The following is a 21,954-nucleotide window of genomic DNA, read 5'->3' as shown; positions in this document are numbered from 1 at the left end:
TAATTGTTCAAAAAAAAATACGTTCAGAGGTAATATTTTAAAAGTAAAATTTATGTAAATTTAATATTATACCAGCGGTAATAATAGTAGACGGTAAATAAAACCCGTTTCAGAAATAATTTTCTTACCGTTCAGACATGTGCAGGTGGCTGATATTTTCAGGACTGAATCAATTCCAGACTTTTATTCCGGGCAGTCGTTCCAGTGAAGAAATGTTCATTTTTGATTTCATGAGAAATAATATTTGTCTCAGGTGAATTTGTGGTATTCGTGCAGTTTCCATAAAGTCTGGAATAAATTCCAAAAAAAAATTGTTCGAAAGTTTTTTCAACAGAACTTCCCTTATGCCCGAAGTGCAGCCGAACAATCCCGCTTCTTTGAAAAATTATTAAAAAAAATTGCGATTTGCAAAATCGAAAAATTGAAAAATCGAAAATCCAGCAATCGACTCATTGAAAAATCCAGAAATTGCGAAATTCCCAAAAAACTGAAAAACTGAGAAATCAAAAATCGAAAAATTTTAAAAATCAAAAATCCAGGATGCTGCGAAATCTAAAAACTCAAGTATTAAAAATTAAAAAAAATAGCTACGATTATTTAAAAACATCGAAAAACCGAAAGTTTGAGAAATTCAAAAGAAATCTCAAATACTGAAATCCTGAAAAATTGGGGAACGCGAAAATCGAAATAAAGAGAAATTGGGACATCGAAAGATTGAGAAACTGAAAAGTCAAGAAGTTGAAAAACCGAAAAATTGAGAAATCAGAAATATCAAGTTTTATAAAATCCAAAAATGGAAATCTGAAAAAAATTTTAAAATCGCAAAATTTAAAAACCGAAAAATTTAAAAACCAAAAAAGTGAAAAATTGTAAATATTGAAAAATTAATAAACCGAAAAATCTAAAATCCAGAAGTGAAAGATAGAGAAATCGAAACATCAAAAAAATTGAAAAATCTAAAATTAAAAAAAACGAAAAATAGAAAAAAGAAAAATCGAGGAATTGAAAAATGATAAACACGGGAAATCGAAAAACTTGGAATTTAAAATAAAAAAATTTAAAAATCCCAAAACTGAAACATCAAAAATTGGAAAATGGATAAATAGAAAAGCCAAAAAGTCGAAAAATCAAAACACTTCTAAATCGGAAAATCGAAACACCGAATTACACATTGAAACATGGAGAAATCGAAAAACCGGAAAATCCAAAAATCGAAAAAAAATTGTAAAAATCGAAAACTTCCTAATTTTAATAAATCGATATATAGAAGAAAAAAAAATTGAAAAATTGAAAAACTGGTAAATTCAAACATCGAAATATTGAAATTTTGGATAAATTCAGAAAAGGAAAATACTGAAATCGCAAAATCGGAAAATTAAAACAACTAAAATTTAAAAATTCGAAAAATATAAAAATAGAAAAATCTGGAGATTGAAAAATCATGAAATCCAAAAATCAAAAAACCTGAAATTTAAAAAAAACAAAAAAATTAAAAACCCTAAAACTGAAATATAAAAAAAATTGAAGAATCGAAAAATTGAAAAATCGAGAATCAAGAGATTAAAAAAATCGAAAAATTGAAAAATCTAAAAGGTAAAAAATTGAGAAAACGAAAAATCGAAACAAAAAATCAAAAATTTTAAGACTGAAAAACCACGGAGAAAATGAAAGAACCGAAAAATTGAAAGGGGAAATCGAGAAGTCGAAAAATTTAATATTTTAAAAACCAAAAATTAAAAGTTCGAAAAATTGAATGATTGGAAAACTGAAAATCGAAATTTAAAAGTCGAAAAAAGTCAAAAAATCGAGAAATCAAAAATTTAGAAACGTCATAAATTCAAAAATTGAAAAATCGAATAATTGAAGAATTTAAAAATTGAAAAATCGTAAAATGCAAATATCGGAAAATTGAGTAATCGAAAATGAAAAGAACAGAGAAATCGAAAATTTAATAAATCGAGAAATTGAAGAACCAAAAAATTGAAAATCCAAAATTGAAGTATCGAAAAATTAATTAATCGAAAAATCGAATGAAAATTGAAAAAAAGAATCATTGAAAAATTAAAAATTCAAGAATCTAAAAACTGAAAAATCGAAAAATTGAAAAAATCTCAAAACTGAAATCTCCAAAAATTAAGAAATCGAAAAATTGAAAAGGTAAAAATTGAGAAATCGAAAAATTGAAACGAAAAATCGAAAAATTTAAGAATCGAAATGTTGAAAAATTTCAAACTGAAATATCGAAAAATTTATAAATTGAAAATCGAAAGACTGAAAAATCAAAAGGAAAATTAAAGAATCGAAAAACAGAAAGGAGAAATCGCCAAAAAAACGAACATTTTAAAATTTGGAAAATAAAAATGAAAAGTTGAAAAATCAAAAAATTGAATAATTGAAAAACTGAAAATCTAAATTTAACGTCGAAAAGCCCAAAAATGGATCAATCAAAAATTTAGAGGCGTCGAAAATTCAAAAATTGAAAAATCCAATAATTGAATTGAAAAATTGAAAAATCGTAAGACGAAAATATCGGAAAATTGAGTAATCGACAAGTAGAAAATTTAATAAACCGGGTAATTGAAGAACCAAATAATTGAAAATCCAAAACTCAAGTATCGAAAAATCGAATGAAAACTGAAAGAAAGAGACAATGAAAAATTCAAAAATTCAAGAATCAAAAAACTGAAAAATCGAGAAATTGAAAAAAATCCCAACACTGGAATCTCTAAAAAATGAGAAAACGAAAAATTGAAAAATCGAGAATCGAGACATCAAAAAATTGAAAAGGTAAAAAATTAAGAAATCGAAAAATCGAAAAATTCAAGAATCGAAATGTTGAAAGACTGAAAAATCAAAAAGAAAATGAAAGGATCAAAAAAATAAGAGGAGAAATCGAGAAGTTGAAAAATCGAACATTTTAAAAGTCGAAAAATAAAAAAGGAAAGTTGAAAAATCGGAAAATTGAATAATTGAAGAACTGAAAAAACGTAAGACGGAAATATTGGAAACTTGAGTAATCGAAAATAAGAAGAATGGAGAAACCAAAAATTTAATAAATCGAAAAATTGAAGAACCAAAAATCCAAGAATCGAAAAACTGAAAAATGGAAAAATTTCAAAATTGAAATCTCTAAAAATTGAGAAATCAAAAAATCGCAAAATCGAAAAATTAAAATACATACGTACATATAAAATTTGACAACACCCGGTCCAGTACTTTTGGAGATTATCGGTCTTGAAAAATGCAAGAAAAATTAAAGAATCGAAAAATCCCAAAACTGAAACATCGAAAAATTGAAAAGTCGAAATCGAAAAATCATAAACCTGAAAATCGAAAAATTGGAGAATTGAAAAATTGACAAAATCGAAAAAAAAAAGTCGGGAAATTTTCAATTTTGTCAATTTGTTGATTTTTTAAATAAAAAAAATTGAAGAATCCAAACACATTGAAAAATATCAAAACTGAAATATCGACTAATTGAAAAATAGAAGAAAAATTGAAGAAAAACACTATGTTTTTATTAGTTATATTATGACATGATCAGTTTTTGGGGGATATGTTATACAATTTTTACTTTTTTTCCCAAAAATCTAGATGCCTAATGGACAAATGGAGCAGTTTATTATTTTATAAAATTTAAATGACATTTACTATTGTAAAATTTAGAGCTGATGTCATTCCCGTTGTCGGTGGGGATGAGCAGACAAATGTTGAATAGCGTTTTACAAAATTTGACAACAATCGATCTGTTAATTTCGGAGATTATCTGTCTAATAAAAATCCGAACAGACGACAGACAGCCGGAAACAGGCGACCTATTTTTTCGTACTCTAGAAACCACAAATCGTCAAGAGAACATAAAAACAACCAATCGTCCAACGGACTCGATTACAACACTTCCTTAGTTTACGCTCAGCAAGTAAAAATATGAGCGCTTCGCGATCCGAGCGAAAGAAAGGAGAGCTAAAAGGCAAAAATTATGACGCTTTCGCGCTAATGAAGCGATAAAGAAGATAATTTTGCGAATGGCAGCGGACTGATCAATAAAACATTTTATTACGGGCGTCCTTGTAGTGGCAGCGCCTGTGTCTCAGCTCGCGCCGAATTTTTGCCTTATTTTTCCCCATTGATTTATAAATCCAATGTACGTTGCTTGTCACATTTCTTGTCAAGTAAAACCTGCAGCATTTTCGTGTTTGTAAATCCTCGCAGACGAAGTTTTATGGAGGTTTTACATTCTTTTCGGGGAAGAAAAGCTTCGCAGGAGACTACGAGGAGGATGAAGACTTTTAATTGGGTTTCGCAGGAGTGGGACTCGAGCCGGCTTGCGAGAGGGAAATTGGGTGCGAAATGGAAAAAGTAGAATGTTTAATAACTAAATGGTGCGCTTATTGCCGAGCACGATAATGCATTAAGTTTTCAATACAAATTAATTTATGTTCCCTGGACACGGAACGTTACAGCTTGAAGGATAAACAGAGCCCCGGGGGATCAAGTTATGGGATAAGCTGAAGTGCAGCACAAAATACGGCACGATTTTATACTTTTTGTATGGTTAGAGGTTGACACGAATTAAATAATAACGAGAAAAGTACCTACTTACGATTTTCTCTTGTTGGATCCTAATTAGCGTGTTACTCTTCAGACATAACTTCTCTGATTTAATTTAAAAAAAAATTACATTTTCTCCGGAGCAAACAAACATGAACACAGCCCCTATTTAACCGGCTTTTTAATTAAAATTAATCATTCTATCGGAAAAGCCTCCTCAAAAAAATTAAATCGCCGACACGAGTTGTTTGTTGTTTCCACCTATCCGCACACAAAAATACGAATCTAACAGGTGGTAAACATGTTTTCCTCTCCTCGGCTTTGATTTTTCACTCAAGAAACGTGGAGTGTTTGCGCGAGCCAAGAACCCCCAAAACAAGAAAAAAAAAAACGCTGAATTTAATTATAGAATTCAGCGCTAACGTTAATTAATAAATTTCATTTCCGACAATTGAATTCCGTTTCAGATTCTCCGTCACGATAATATTCGAACAAAGTTCACTGCGAATTAGATAAATGAATCCGCTTTTGTAATCCCCAGCAACAACTCTAAAAATGTAGTCTTCGCACACGGCCGCTAATTGGCCTCGGTCAAAAAATTAATTAGTTCTCTTCGACTGAAAAAAAATTGCCTAAAAAGCTGTATAAATAGCGGAAAAGCCCGCCGTTTGGTGGAGGGTATTGATTAATGCAAAAGCTTCTCTGCTCTCCCTTTTGGATGTTTTGCTTTTCTGCAGAACGACGACCGTAGAGGGAACACTTGTCCTTGGCGATATTTAAGGCGGCACTTAATTAATTTGCGCAAGAAGTGGCGATTATTCACACGGAAAATGTGGTCAACGTCGCCGATTTCAGCTCGAAAGGAATTAATTTGCTCGCTTAGTGAAGAGAGCTTTCGTTTCGGTTCGTCGCACGAAAACACGTCAACGCAGACTTTACGCTCGGTGTGAGAGTCAACTCCTCCAAGACAATAATAATATTAATAAAAATAATAATAATTTGATTTTAATTTTATGTTTTGTCACGACGAAGTGTCGCTTCTTCGCGAATTGTCAGCGGTTCCGCCACCAGCCGAAAGTTTAAAATATGTATCTGATTTAAGACGTAGAATGCAGACGTGATTTACAGGCCCTGGATTTATGTCTTTCCTCTGTTTTTTGTTGTTCCGTCGGATTATAAATCAATTCGTAACGTGAATTTATCGGATGCGTGCGCTTAAAGTTTTATTAATTTTGATCCATGGGGGTGTACCTAGGATTAATAAACTCGCTGGGACCCAATTGGATATAAACTCGATAATGTCTGTTTATAAATTTTGCGTTCCGTCGAATTTACAGCCCGACTGAAAACAAGCGAAATCCCCACGTAAAATATTAACGTTATTAAAGTAATTTTGCGCTTTCTTCGAATCTCGGGGGAAACGGGGCAGTAAATTTCGCAGTTATGGAGCTACTAATATGACATAATCGCTCATCGCCGGCTGATGTTTCAAAAGTTATCGCCTATAAATAACAACGATAAGAAATTTAAATGGCGAAAGCTAGGTGTAACACGATTTAAGTGCACGCGATGGAGGAAGCTGGCCTTTTATGGACCTTTTTCAAGGGAAAGACCTAAGTGCTGCTGACACGGGCACGCATAAAGTTTTTCAAAATTCGCGGATTACTGAAAGGTTACGGGATGTAAGGAAGATGGACGATATAGACCAGAGTGCCGTGTCACCCAATTTTTTTTTTATTTAAATAATAAATACAGAAGGAAGATAAGCAAATAGAATTCGGGTCAAATCAAATTGTCCTATTCACTTCTGATTTTTACTTTCCGAGCGTAAGCTAAATAGACAGAATAGAATAGAACGAAGTCGTCTCCAAATACAATAGTAAATGCTATTTAAATTTTGTAAAATAACGCATTCCTCTACATCTCTAAAATTTTCATTTTATCCATTCTGGAAAAATCGTTGTAATTTTCGAGGAAATGAAGCGGAAAATAAGTGGTCCAAGTGATCAATCTACAAACACGTCTGTTTCGATAATTTAGACAAAGATGGGCGAAAACAATCAAAAGTATCGTAACAGTATTGAAAAATTGAACTTTTGAAAAAGTTTCTTGAAAATCCATAAAAAAAAATCAAATAATATAGCGTATTTGTTGTACTGATAACAGGTAAATGAGGGTTATGAAAAATTAAGATTCTAGAAAAGTTGTCTAAAAATTCTCAAAAAATTCTGAAGGAAAACAAAAATGAGCTGATTCGAAAAACATAACTTGGTAAAGGTCCCAGACCAAGATTTTTTACAAATTCGGTTTGAAAATGCAATCTTAAAATATGTACCTAGAAAATTAAAATTAAAATTTACAAGTGGAAAGCTCTTTAAAAATTACGGATTTTTGAAAATTGATCCAAAAATTGTAAAAAAATTCTGGAAAATACATTTCAATCAACTGATTCGAAAAACATCACATGTGGAAGGTTCCGGGCCAAAATTTTCGAAAAATTTTGTTTGAAAATGGATTTTTCTAAACATTTCGAAAACTCAAACTACGGTCAAAACAATTTGGTGCTGAAAAATTTAAAATTTTCTAAAGTTATCCAAAAATCTTTTAAAATAATGGGAAAATACATTTCCATGAACTAATTCGCAAAACTAACGTGCTGACGATTCCAGACCCAGATTTTTGCAAATATTTCCAAAATTGTTTTTTTTTTGTAGATTCTGGAAAAACTGTTGGAATTTTCGAAGAAATAAAATTGAAAATAACTTCTACAAGTGATAATCTACAAGAAAATGTCTTTAAAAAATTTCGCAGGATGATTGAAAAACGGTCAAAAAATTCATTGAATATTTCAGATTTTTGAGAAGTTATCCAAGTTCTAAAAAAATATGGAAAATACATTTCAACCAGTTGATTCGAAAAACATCACATGTTGAAGTTTCCGGGCCAAAATTATCGAAAAATTTTGTTTAGAAATGGATTTTTCTAAATATGTATTTCGAAAGCTCAAACTACGGTCAAAAAAATTTAGTGTTGAAAAATTGAAAATTTTCTAAAGTTGTTCAAAAATCTTCAGAAATTATGGGAAAATACATTTCCATGAACTAATTCGAAAAACTAACGTGCTGATGATTCCAGACCCAGATTTTTGAAAATATTTCGAAAATTATCTTTTTTTGTAGACTCTGGGAAAACTGTTGGAATTTTCGAAGAAATAAAGTTGAAAATAATTTCTACAAGTGAAAATCTACAAGAAAATGTCTTTAGATAATTTTCGTAGGATATTTGAAAAACGGTTAAAAAATTCATTGAAAATTTCAGATTTTTTAAAAATGATCCAAAAACTCTAAAAAAATTCTGAAAAATACATTTCAACCAACTAATTCGAGAAACATCACGTGTTGAAGGTTCCGGGCCAAAATTTTCGGAAAATTTTGTTTGAAAGTGGATTTTTCTAAATATTTTGAAAGCTCGAACTACGGCCAAAAAAATTTAGATGGGGAGGAGAGTACCTACTGAAGAATTGAAAATTTTCGAAAATTGTATTTTTTTTTGTAAATTCTGGAAAAATTGCTTGAATTTTCGAATAAATAAAGTTGAAAATAACTTCAACAAGTGAAAATCTACAAGAAAATGTGTTTAGATAATTTCATAGGATGATTGAAAAACGGTAAAAAAATTCATTGAAAATTTCGGATTTTTGAAAAGTGATTCAAAAGTTCTAAAAAAATCTGGAAAATACATTTCAACCAATTGATTCGAAAAACATCACATGTTGAAGTTTCCGGGCCAAAATTATCGAAAAATTTTGTTTAGAAATGGATTTTTCTAAATATGTATTTCGAAAGCTCAAACTACGGTCAAAAAAATTTAGTGTTGAAAAATTGAAAATTTTTTAAAGTTATCCAAAAATCTTTAAAACTTATGGGAAAGTACATTTCCAAGAACTAATTCGAAAAACTAAAGTTCTAATGATTCCAAACCCAGGTTTTGAAAATACCTAGAAAATTGTCATTTTTTTGTAGATTCTGGGAAAATTGCTTGAATTTTCGAAGAAATAAAGTTGAAAATAATTTCTACAAAAGAAAATCTACAAGAAAATGGTCTTTAGATAATTTTCACAGGATGCTTGAAAAACGGTCAAAAAATTCATTGAAAATTTCAGATTTTTTAAAAATGATCCAAAAACTAAAAAAATTCTGCAAAATACATTTCAACCAACTAATTCGAGAAACATCACTTGTTGAAGGTTCTGGGCCAAAATTTTCGAAAAATTTTGTTTGAAAATGGATTTTTCTAAATATTTTGAAAGCTCGAACTACGGCCAAAAAAATTTAGATGGGGAGGAGAGAGTACCTACTGAAGAATTGAAAATTTTCGAAAATTGTATTTTTTTTTTGTAAATTCTGAAAAATTGCTTGAATTTTCGAATAAATAAAGTTGAAAATAACTTCTACAAGTGAAAATCTACAAGAAAATGTCTTTAGATAATTTCGTAGGATGATTGAAAACCGTCAAAAAATTCATTGAAAATTTCGGATTTTTGAAAAGTGATTCAAAAGTTCGAAAAACATCACGTGTTGAAGGTTCCTGGCCAAAAATATCGAAAAAGTTTGTTTGAAAATGGATTTTTCTAAATATTTCGAAAGTTCAAACTACGGTGAAAAAAATTTACTGTTAAAAAATTGAAAATTTTCTAAAGTTATCCAAAAATCTTTAAAAATTATGGGAAAATACATTTCCATGAACTAATTCGAAAAACTAACGTGCTGATGATTCCAGACCCAGATTTTTGCAAATATTTCCAAAATTGTTTTTTTTTTTTTGTAGATTCTGGAAAAACTGTTGGAATTTTCGAAGAAATAAAATTGAAAATAACTTCTACAAGTGATAATCTAAGAAAATGTCTTTAAAAAATTTCGTAGGATGATTGAAAAACGGTCAAAAAATTCATTGAATAGTTCAGATTTTTGAAAAGTTATCCAAGTTCTAAAAAAATCTGGAGAATACCTTTCAACCAGTTGATTCGAAAAACATCACATGTTAAAGGTTTCGGGCCAAAATTATCGAAAAATTTTGTTTGGAAATGGATTTTTCTAAATATTTCGAAAGCTAAAATTCGGTCAACAAAATTTAGTGTTGAAAACTTGAAAATTTTCTAAAGTTATCCAAAAATCTTCAGAAATTATGGGAAAATACATTTCCATGAACTAATTCGAAAAACTAACGTGTTGATGATTCCAGACCCATTTTTCAAAATATCTCCAAAATTATCATTTTTTTTTTGTAGACTCTGGGAAAGCTGTTGGAATTTTCGAAGAAATAAAGTTGAAAATAACTTCTACAAGTGAAAATCTACAAGAAAATGTGTTTAGAAAATTTCGTAGGATGACTGAAAAACGGTCAAAAAATTCATTGAAAATTTCACATTTTAAAAAAGAGATCCAAAAATTCTAAAAAAAATCTGGAAAATACATTTCAACCAATTGATTCGAAAAACGTCACATGTTGAAGGTCCCGGGCCAACATTATCGAAAAATCGTGTTTGATAATGGATTTTTTTAAATATCTGGAAAGCTCAAACTGTAGTTAAAAAATTTAGTGTTGAAAACTCGAAAATTTTCTAAAGTTATCCAAAAATGTTAAAAATGATGGGAAAATACATTTCCGTGTGCTGATTCGCAAAATGTAACGTGCTGATGATGCCAGATCCAGATTTTTGAAAATATCTCGAAAATTGTCATTTTTTTTATAGATTCTGAGAAAATTGTTGGAATTTTCGAACATATAAAGTTGAAAATAACTTCTACAAGTGAAAATCTACAAGAAAATGTCTTTAGATAATTTTCGTAGCTTGCTTGAAAAACGATCAAAAAATTCATTGGAAATTTTAGATTTTTAGAAAGTGGTCCAAAAATTCTAAAAAAATTCTGGAAAATACATTTCGACCAACTGATTCGAAAAACATCACGTGTTGAAGGTTCCTGGCCAAAAATATCGAAAAAGTGTGTTTGAAAATGGATTTTTCTAAATATTTCGAAAGTTCAAACTACGGTGAAAAAAATTTACTGTTAAAAAATTGAAAATTTTCTAAAGTTATCCAAAAATCTTCAAAAATTATGGGAAAATACATTTCCATGAACTAATTCAAAAAACTAACGTGCTGATGATTCCAGACCCAGATTTTTCAAAATATGTCAAAAATTGTCCTTTTTTGAATATTCTGGGAAAACTGTTGATAATCTACAAAAAAATGCGGTAAAAAAAATCATACTGGGGGAATTGAAAAATTGAGATTTCTGAACAGTAACCGAAAGATTCAATAACCCAAAAAATTGCCATATTTAAAAAATGGTACTAATTTTCGAAGAGATGAAGCCCAATATAATTTCTAAAAGTTGAATTCTACAAAAAAATGTCTTTAGTTAATTTTCGAAAGTGGTCGAAAAATGATCAAAAATTTCAAAAATTGGTAGATCGAGCTTTTGGAAAAATGGTCTAAAAATCCACAAAAATTCTAGGATTTGGATTCCAACGTACTAATTTGAAAAATATACCGTTTTTATGGTTCCGTACCAAATTTTTGAAATAATCGGCTGAAACGTCAACTTAAAAAAAATCCCAAAATTTCCAACATTTCAATAGGCGATTCTGCAAAAGTGAAAACGAAATGAAGCCGAAAATATCTTCTGGGATCGAGATCTACAACGAAATAAAAGTCCGGCTAATTTTCCAAAGTGGTCGAAAAATTAAATGACGTCATCAAAACGGATCAGATAAATTATGGTTAGGGTTTTATCATTTACATAATATCGTTAAAACATATCTAAAATTTCACAGGTGTTAAATTAGTGTAGTTTCAGAGAATAGTCCGACGAAACGGAAGAACCACTTTTTCATATTCTAAGATTTACGAAACGCCGAAAAAACAAAATTACAAACAAAAATACAAGAGTACGTGGTGGCACAACTAGCAACAATAAATTTGGGAAAAACTGATACAAAAATATTTCAAACACTTGTCTAACAAAGGCATTTGTTGGTCTGTACTTCAGGAGCGAGGGTAAGTCCTCTCGAAATCCCTCTCCACCAATTTTTTAATGCGGAAAAACGTGACACTGCCGACCTCGTTTCGATCAAAAGCACAGATAGAGTTGCCGTATCGAATAAAAAGTCACGTGTTGTCGCGAATATCCATACAAACAGCGTTAAATTCAATTTCCAAGTTTATCTAAGTCGGAGAACTGCAGAGCAGCCGTCGAAATGACCGTATTATCGCTGCAGTGCTAGACAGTTCTCGAGATGCGCTCGTTCCGGAGGATTTTCCTGTCTTTGATTCAATTATTGCTCGGTAATTTAAGTGTGCGGGTTCTCGAGTGGACATAAATCTTCGCTCTGTATAGGAAAAATACTAAAATATGGATATGCGCTTTAAAAAACTGAAATAATGGCCGGCGAGCTTTGCAGCCCGACGGTAATCGGAAAGTAATGATCGATGATTTAGGTATTTGTTTTGACAAAGATTTATTTATTTGCGTCTCACATTTTACGATCTCGTGTAAAATAACTTTGAAAGGATAACCGAATGCGGGGAATTTATGGACGGCTATGCACCAGTTTCGGGATGGGGGAGTAAGCCGCAAATTGGCCCAGTGCGAAAAAATGGGCATTTCAAGGAGCTAATTAACTCGCTGAAGAGGAACAGCGACTCGCGCTGAGTTTGCGAGAAATACGCGCGAATTTTTCTGGAAGAGTTTATTTATTTCGCGTTTGGATAAAGGAAGGACAAAGCCGGCTTAAGGTGGAGCGATTAACGACTCGTTCTTCGCAGTAACCCCCGGCGTAGCCCGTGACGATGCAGCGGGATTCACTACCAAAAATGTCACAAGTGACACGTCCAAAGTTGACAAATAAACTCACAAAATCGAAATGAATATTTATTTACACCGGTGTGAAAGTTGATTAAATAACAAAATTACATTCATATTTTCATATAATGTATGACAGTATAGAGCAAAGAAAAACGATCTTAATTAATCTCGACAATGACAGACTCCTTTTTCGCAGTAGCCCCCTTTGTGTCCCATGGCGATGCAACGAATAGCGCAAAGAGTTTCACTACCGATGACGTCACAGGTAACTCGTCCTAAATAAGGAAAAATAGTACGATTTTTTTCTTTAATTTAAACTTACCATGAGGTTCATCTCCTACTTCATCGTCGAGTGGTAGCGAATTGACTTCAAAAAGAGCAATAGCAAACACTATTGCAAGCAATGTAGCTACGAAGAACTTGTTCATTTTGGTTTCTTGTTGTACTGACGGTAAATGAGAATCCATCGTGTTTATATACGATTTTGGGCGACATTTCCATTGTTTATATCTGTATTTTTTCGATAATTGTTTACCTCGTTGATAAATTTCTAGGTATTTTTTTTGTTTCTACGAATATTGGAAGTACTTAGAACTTCGATCAAGCTTTTCAAAACAATTTCGTCAGGTTAAAGTCAACAATCGAGGAAAATAATAAATATGTTTGTTTTTAATTTGTAGGTATTTTTTTGGGCTGATTAAGTATTTTAATATTTGTGATAAAATTTATGGATACCTATGGGTTAGAAGTAAAACACTTTTTCTGCATGGAGTAAAAAAAATATAATGTTCATAAAATTCAACAAATCGTCTTTTATTTATTATTTATGTACTCGTATAAATGCCAATACGGGACGTGTCATCACAAACACATCTTATGTCTCTGTTTTTATTATTTCTGTATTTTTATTTTTAGATTTTAAGCATTTTTTTGTAATCATCCTATAATCGTTTACAGTCAGATATAAATCGCGGAAAGTTCTCGATTTTATCTATGATTAATAAGTCAACAATTACTGAATTACGTTTTTAAGGTTTTTATCGTGAAATAAACGCATCACTTGATAAGAGGACAATAATGCTTGCATCGTTATCACGTCATCTACTAAGTTGTTGATTTTATGAATAAGTGATGATTTTTATAGGTCAATAAAAAAAATTGAAATTGTTTAGCCGTCTAAAACAAAAAATTCCATAATTTTTCCAACAGTCACTTTAGCTTGATCAGGACAGTGACCTGTCAAAATAGCTCCAATAAAATAGCCCCATGACAAAATAGCAGCGACAAAATATTTCCCGACAAAACAGCCGCATCAAAATAACCCGACGGGAATTTTTGTAGATGAAAAAAGAAATTTTTTTTTTTTTTCACAAAATTAAACTATTTTAAGAATGTACTTTTTGATTTTTATTTATTCACATTTTATCTGAAACAATAGAATGAATCGAAAAATTGAAATTCGAGAAATTGAAAAACTGAACTCAAAAACCGAAGGATTTCTACTTTTGGTTGTCGGTTGTCGAAATAGCCCAAAATCGAAAACTTAAAAATTGAAAAACTGAAAAATTTAAAAGCCAAGAAATAAACTGAAAAATGAAAAAATCGAAAAATTGAGCAATGGAAAAATCGAAATATGGAAATCTCGATAAATCAAGAGAACGAAACATTGAAAAATCGAAAAATGTAAAAACCGAAAAATTAGAAAATGGAAAATTTAAAGTCGAGAATTTTAAAAACTGAAAAAATATATCATTTTAAAATATCCAACAAGCAAAGAATCGAAAAATTGAAAAACTGGGAGATCGGAACATCAAAAAATTGAAAAATTGGAAAATCTAAAATTTAAAAATCGAAAAACAAAAAAATCTAGAGACAGAAAACTATAAAAATTGAAGAATCAAATCACTGAAAAATTCTATTACCAAAACATCGAGAAAACGAAAAATCGAAAAATTTAAAATTGAATTTAGAGCTGAAATAGAAGAAATCCCTAAACTGATATATCGAAAAAGTGATAAATCGATGAATTTGAAAAGCTGAAAAATTGAAGAACTGAAAAATGAAAAATGAAGACATCGAAAAGTCGAAACATTGAAAAATCTGAAAATTGAACAATCAAAAATCCGAAAATAGTAAAATTCGAAGAATTTAAAAATCGAAAAATCGGGAAATGGTGACGTTGAGCAGTCAAAAAATCCAAGTCGAAAAATCGATTAATCGAGAAATTCATAATTTAGAAATGCCAAAAGTTGAAAAATTGCAAAATCGAAAAATTCGAAAACCGAAAAATTGAAAAATCGAACAATTGAAGAATGAAATGATTAAAAAATTCTAAAACTTAAACATCGAAAAAGCTAAAATTAAAAAATTCGAATAATTGAAGAATTAATAAATTGAAAAACTGAAAGAATTAAGAATCGAAATGTAAAAAATCCCCATACTGAAATATCCAAAAATAGATAAATCGATAAATTGAAAAACTGAAAAATCGAAGAAAAGTCGAAAAATTCTAAAAATTTAAAAATCGAAAAATCGAGACGTCGTGCAATCGAAACATTTACAACCCCAAAAGTTGGAAAATTGAAAAAATCGAAAAATTGAAAAATCAGAACGGAAATATCGAAAAATTCAGAAATCGAGAAATAAAAAATTCAAAAATTGAAATGTCCTAAAATTAAAGTATCGAAAAATGAAGAAATCGAAAAATTGAAATTTGAGAAATTGAAAAACTGAACTGAGAAATTGAAAAACTGAACTGAGAAATTGAAAAACTGTACTGAAATTTTGAAAAACTGAGAAAAGTGAAATAACAAAAAAATCATAAAGCTGAAACCTCAAAAAATTAAGAAATCAGAAAAAGCTCAAATTTAAAAAATCGAATAATTAAAATGTCGAAAAATTGAAGAATTAATAAACTGAAAAACTGAAAGAATTAAGAATCGAAATGGTAAAAAATCCCCATATTGAAATATCCAAAAATAGATAAATCGATAAATTGAAAAACTGAAAAATCGAAAAAAAATCGAAAATTTTGAACAATTTAAAAATCGAAAGATCGTCATGCAATCGAAACATCGAAAAATCCATTAATCAAGAAATTGAAAATTTACAACCCCAAAAGTTGGAAAATTGAAAAAATCGAAAAATTGAAAAATCATAGAACGGAAATATCGAAAAATTCAGAAATCGAGAAATAACAAATCGAAAAATTGAAATATTCTAAAATTAAAGTATCGAAAACTGAAGAAATCGAAAAATTGAAATTTGAGAAATTGAAAAACTGAACTGAGAAATTGAAAAACTGTACTGAAATTTTGAAAAACTGAGAAAAGTGAAATAACAATAAAATCATAAAGCTGAAACATAAAAAAATTAAGAAATCAGAAAAAGCTCAAATTTAAAAAATCTAATAATTAAAATGTCGAAAAATTGAAGAATTGATAAATTGAAAATTCGAAAAACTGATAACTCGAAAAAACACTGAAGATCAAAAAATTTAAAATATCAAAAATTGAGAAATTAAGTCGTCGAGGAATAGAAACATCGAAAAGTCGAGACATTGAGAAATCGAAAAATCAAAAAACGATTAAACGAGCATCGAAAAATTTAGAATTCGAAAAATAAAAATCGAGCAACTGAAGAATTGAAAAATTGACATCCTAAAATTGAAGTATCGAAAAATGAAGCAATCGAAAAATTGAAATTTGAGAAATTGAAAAACTGAACTGAGAAATTGAAAAACTGTACTGAAATTTTGAAAAACTGAGAAAAGTGAAATAACAAAAAAATCATAAAGCTGAAACCTCAAAAAATTGAGAAATCAGAAAAAGCTCAAATTTAAAAAATCGAATAATTAAAATGTCGAAAAATTGAAGAATTAATAAACTGAAAAACTGAAAGAATTAAGAATCGAAATGGTAAAAAATCCCCATATTGAAATATCCAAAAATAGTTAAATCGATAAATTGAAAAACTGAAAAATCGAAGAAAAATCGAAAATTTGGAAAAATTTAAAAATCGAAAGATCGTCATGCAATCGAAACATCGAAAAATCCATTAATCAAGAAATTGAAAATTTACAACCCCAAAAGTTGGAAAATTGAAAAAATCGAAAAATTGAAAAATCATAGAACGGAAATATCGAAAAATTCAGAAATCGAGAAATAACAAATCGAAAAATTGAAATATTCTAAAATTAAAGTATCGAAAACTGAAGAAATCGAAAAATTGAAATTTGAGAAATTGAAAAACTGAACTGAGAAATTGAAAAACTGTACTGAAATTTTGAAAAACTGAGAAAAGTGAAATAACAAAAAAACCATAAAGCTGAAACATAAAAAAATTAAGAAATCAGAAAAAGCTCAAATTTAAAAAATCGAATAATTAAAATGTCGAAAAATTGAAGAACTGATAAATTGAAAATTCGAAAAATTGATAACTCCAAAAAACACTGAAGATCAAAAAATTGAAAATATCAAAAATCGAAATTGAGAAATTAAGTCGTCGATCAATCGAAACATCGAAAAGTCGAGACATTGAGAAATCGAAAAATCAAAAAATGATTAAACGAGCATCGAAAAATTTTGAATTCGAAAAATAAAAATCGAGCAACTGAAGAATTGAAAAATTGACATATCCTAAAATTGAAGTATCGAGAAATGAAGCAATCGAAAACTTGAAAAATCAAATAACTGGAAAATCCTAAAACTGAAATAGAAAGAGAAGTCGAAAAATCGAGAAATCCTAAATTCAAAAAGCCAAAAATTCTACGTTTAGTGAAATTATTATAGCACCTAGTGTATTTATTACGACACGCGATTGCGTATTTATCATAATAAATTTATTTTAGGTCACAAGTTACACCTGACAAGTGGATATAACATATAAGTTATATGTTACGAAACTAATAAATACGCTCATAAAATTAAAACCAGCATTTATTTATATGTATCAATGTGAATGATGAATGATGATTAACTAACAAAATGTCATTAACATACTTAAGTATATTGTAGGTAACAATGTAGTTAGTCTGTAAATATAATTTGCTTTAAACCAACACAAGGAAAATTACATTTGTCAGACTTTTACGCAAATAGGAATATTTTTACTAAGAAGGTATTCAATCTCGGCAATGGCAGACTCCTTTTTCGCAGTAGCCACCTTTGTGTCCCATGGCAATGCAACGGATGGCACAAAGAGTTTCACTACCGATGACGTCGCAGGTAACTCGTCCTAAATGGTAAAAAAAAAAAATAAAACAAAAAATTAAGAAAAAAAGTCAAACTTACCATGAGGTTCATCTCCCACTGGAGCCACTTCATCGTCCAGTGGTAGCGAATTGACTTCAAAAAGAGCAATAGCAAAAACTATTGCAAGCAAGGTAGCTACGAAGAACTTATTCATTTTAGTTATTTGTTGTACTGACGCTAGATGAGAATCCATCGTGTTTATATACGATTTTGGGCGACACTTCCATTGTTTATATCTCTGTACTTTTTTCGATAATTGTTTACCTCGTTGACAAATTTCTAGGTATTTTTTTTGTTTCTACGAATATTGAAAGTACTCAGAACTTCGATCAAGCTTTTGAAAACAATTTCGTCAGGTTAAAGTCAACCATCGAGGAAAATAATAATTATGTTTGTTTTTAATTTGTAGGTATTTTTTTGGGTTGATTATGGGTTTGAATATTTGTGATAAAATTTATGCATATAACAGTTTTTCTGCATGGAAAACCATCGACAGAAGTTGTTACGTTGACAGATGAGTAAAAAAAATATAATGTTCATAAAATTCAACAAATCGTCTTTTATTTATTATTTATGTACTCGTATAAATGCCAATACGAGACGTATCATCACAAACACATCTTATGTCTCTGTTTTTATTATTTCTATATTTTTATTTTTAGAATTTAAGCATTTTTTTGTAATCATCCTATAATCGTTTACATTGAGATATAAATCACGGAAAGTTCTCGATTCCATCTATGATTAATAGGTAAGTCAACAATTACCGAATTACGTTTTTAAGGTTTTTATCGTGAAATAAACGCATCACTTTATTGATAAGAGGATAATAATGCTTGCATTATTACTGTTATTATCTATTAATTTTTGTTTCACAAAATACAAGTGTTTTAAGGATGTCATTTTTGGTTTTTATTTATTCACAGAAATTTCTAAAATTTATTTATTGAATTTGGGATATTGATGAATCAAAAAGCTGAAAAATCCCAACCCCAGAATTGAAAAATGAAGTAATCGAAAAATTGAAATTCGAGAAATAGCCCTAAATCGAAAAATTGAAAAACTCAAAACTTTAAAATCGAGGCTGAAAAATTGAAAAATCAAAAAATTGAGAAATGGAACAATCGAAAAATCGAACCATGGAAATTTCGATGTATCGAGAAATTGAAAGTTTGAAAAATCGAAAAATCAAAAAATTTTCAAACTGAAACATTGGAAAATCGAAAATTAAAAATTTTAATAGTAGAAAAATTCAAAATCCGAATATTTAAAGCGGAGAAGTCGATAAAATCTAAAAATCCAGCAATTAAAATAAAACATCAAAAATATATTAAAGAATCAAGGTCGAGCGTCATAGAATTGGTGAAAAATTGAGAAATCGAAAAATATATAATTTTAAAATATCGAAAAATTGAAGAATTGGAAAATTGAAAAATTGGGAGATCGAAACATTAAAAAAAAATCGAATAATCAAAATGTCGAAAAATTGAAAAATTACTTAAGAAGCGAAAAGAGTAAAAAATCCCCAAACTGAAATATAGAAAAACTAAAAAATTGAAGAATTGAAAATTAAACATCGAGAAACTGAAAAGCGAAAAATCGAAAATTTCAAAAATAAGAAAAATGAAAAATCAAAAACCTGAAAAATCGAAAAATTTGAGGAATTGAAAAACCAAAAAAAAAAAAATCTGGAAATCTAGATGTCGAGCAATCGAAAAATCGAAGTCAAGATATTGAGAAAACGAAAAATAAAAATCGAGCAATTGAAGAATCGAAAACTTGAAATATTCTAAGAAGTAATCAAAAGGTTAAAATTTGAGAAATTGAAAAGCTGAACTGAAACTTTTGAAAGATTGAAAAATCGGAAAATTGAAAAACGGAAAAATTGAAAAATAACTGAAAATTTTCTAAAACATCGAAAAAGCTCAATTTAAAAAAAATCGAATAATTAAAATCTCGAAAAAATTGAAGAACTGATAAATTGAAAAATTGAAAGAATTAAGAATCGAAATGGTAAAAAATCCACAAACTGAAATGTCGAAAAGCGGAAATCTCGAACGAAATTTGAAGAATTGAAAAATTGGAAAATTTAAAAATCAAGACCCTGAAAAATGAAAAAAATTTGAATAATCTAAAAATCGAGAAATCAAGAAATCGAGACGTCGAGCGTCGCGCAATACAAATATCGAAAAGTCGAGAAACAGAAATCGAGAACTCAAAAAATAGAAATCGAGAATTCGATTAAACAAGAAACCGAAAATTTACAAACGCCAAAAGTAGGAAAGTTGAAAATTGAAGAATCGAAAAATTGAAAAATCATAGAACGGGAATATCGAAAAATCGAGAAATTGATGAATGGAAAAATTGAAATTTCCTAAAATCGAAGTATCGAAAAATGAGGTAACCGAAAAATTGAAATTTGAGAAATTAAAAAACTGAACTGAAATTCTAAAAAGAAATTGAAAAATCGAAAAATTGAAGAATCAAATAACTAAAAAATTCTATAACTGAAAAATTAAGAAATCGGAAATTGAAACCAAATTTAAAATTTAATAAACCGAATATTTAAAATATCGAAAAATTGAAGAATTGATAAACTGAAAAATAGAAAAGTTGATTAATCGATAAATCGAAACACTGAAAATTCGAAGAAAAATTAAACAATAGAAAAACTGAAAGATTATTAAATCGAAAAGTCGAAAAATCGAAAATTTCAAAAATTGGAAAATTGAAAAATCAAAAACCTGAAAGGCCGAAAAATAAAGAAATCGGTGAAATCGAAAAATTGAAGAATTGGAAAACGGAAAAATCGAGAAATTCAGCCGTCGAGCAACCGAAATATCAAATAGTTGAGGAATTGAGAAATCGAAAAATAAAAAAATCGAAGTCGAAAAATCGAGAATTTACATCACCAAAAGTTGAAAAATTGAAAAACTGAAGAATCAGAAACTTGAAAATCATAGAATGGAAAATCGAAAATCGAGAAAATCCTAAAACTAAAGTATCGAAAAATTAAGTAATCAAAAAATTGAAATTCAGGACAATAATAATAATAAAATAATAAATAAATAGATTTATTGTCCAACAGAACATAAACATTCCCTTTAGAGAATGTAACCTAAAAATTAAATTGATAATCCACTGACACTGAAAAACTGAATTGAAAATTTTGAAAAATTGATAAATCGATAAATTGAAAACTGAAAATCGAACAAAAATTGAAGAATTGAAAAATTGAGAAATAGAGAAATCCAAAAACTTGAAAAATTGAAAAATTGAACCATTGAGAAGCTAAAAAATTGAGCAACCGAAACATTAGAAAAAATGAGAAATCGAAAAATCAAAAATCGAAGTCGAAAAATCTATGAACCCAGAATTCTAGCACCAAAAGTTGGAAAATTGAAAAATTGAAGAATCAAAAAGTTGAACAATCGAAATATTGAAATGTCTTAAAATTGAAGAATTGATAAATAAAATCTAAACGATCAAAAACGTGGAAGATCGAAAAATTGAAGAATCCCAAAATTCGAGAATCAAAAACTTGAAATTCGAGGAAAGAAAAACTAAACTGAAAACATCGAAAAACTAAGAAATCAGAAGTTGAAAAATCGAGAAATCGTAAAATCGAAAAGCCAAAAATTCGAAAAATTGTTATACAACTTTGATTTTTTTTTCCAAAAATTTCAAGGCTTAGGAAAAAATGCAACAGGGATTCATAAACAGGGTGTGATTTTGTCAGTACATATGCGGTCCTAAAAAAGGTAGTCCAATTAAAAAATTTTTAAATCTCTTACTTCTCGTGAGCAAATAATAATGGAACTTTTTGTTTAAATCACTTGCTCATGTACTATGTTGCGCTAATAAAAAACATACATGAAAAACAGATGTGAAAACATTGGCACCCCTAATTAACAAAAGTTGTAGATAGTAAAACACTGTATCTAAATCACTCTTTATTCTCTTTGTAACATGTGTCAATCAAATAAAATTCATTATTTTGTTATAATAAATTTATTTTAGGTTATACCTGACAACAAATCGAATATATTTAAAAAAAGAACATCATATCGCAGGACCTGACGCTAACAAAAAAATATCTTGGCCTACTGCGTGTTTGAAACAATCGTTGTGTGCGGTGAACTCTTAAAATTATATATTTCTTATAACTCTTAGTTTTTATATTTAAAAATTCTAAAATGTATCCATATTTAAAGTTTCTCAATTCGTCGACAATGAAAATTTTCCATTCCATTTATATGTTACGAAAGTAATAAATGCGCTCA

At 29.0% G+C, this 21,954-nt stretch overlaps 2 protein-coding genes across 3 annotated transcripts in view; both read right to left on the bottom strand.

The window, feature by feature from the left end:
- Positions 1 to 17,879, bottom strand: part of LOC135139789 (U-Asilidin(12)-Dg3b-like) — a 134,005-nt gene extending 116,126 nt beyond the window's left edge. Inside the window, exons 1-2 of one of the 2 annotated variants that reach the window (XR_010282196.1) lie at positions 17,711 to 17,879; positions 17,468 to 17,654 (exon numbers count right to left, since the gene is read on the bottom strand). Coding sequence is in view for 1 of the 2 variants with exons in the window: in XM_064070126.1 (XP_063926196.1) it covers positions 17,542 to 17,654; positions 17,711 to 17,864 (267 nt within the window). In the remaining variant the exon portion in view is untranslated. Of the gene's footprint in view, positions 1 to 17,338; positions 17,655 to 17,710 lie in introns of those variants that run through there. The other variant, XM_064070126.1, reaches the window with a different exon arrangement.
- On the bottom strand, positions 12,473 to 12,901 carry LOC135139790 (U-Asilidin(12)-Dg3a-like). Its single transcript, XM_064070127.1, has 2 exons — positions 12,742 to 12,901; positions 12,473 to 12,694 (listed from the first exon to the last, which is right to left on the bottom strand). Exons 1-2 carry the CDS (start codon positions 12,884 to 12,886, stop codon positions 12,582 to 12,584), a joined length of 258 nt encoding a protein of 85 aa, XP_063926197.1. The 5' UTR covers positions 12,887 to 12,901; the 3' UTR covers positions 12,473 to 12,581.
- Positions 17,880 to 21,954: the final 4,075 nt, after the last annotated feature.

Source organism: Zophobas morio, unplaced genomic scaffold, assembly GCF_036711695.1.
Source record: "Zophobas morio isolate AGI-343-1 ecotype UQ-CSIRO unplaced genomic scaffold, CSIRO_AGI_Zmor_V1 ptg000033l, whole genome shotgun sequence".
Lineage (NCBI taxonomy): Eukaryota > Metazoa > Arthropoda > Insecta > Coleoptera > Tenebrionidae > Zophobas > Zophobas morio.
This window is presented reverse-complemented; position numbering and strand designations above follow the sequence as displayed.

Bases quoted from the DNA above. Each gene is read 5' to 3' on its own strand.
- LOC135139790 (XM_064070127.1), bottom strand. From the start codon at position 12,886: ATGGATTCTCATTTACCGTCAGTACAACAAGAAACCAAAATGAACAAG. The intron at 12,695-12,741 runs GTAAGTTTAAAT...TTCCTTATTTAG, and splicing joins AGTAGGAGATGAACCTCATG to GACGAGTTACCTGTGACGTC.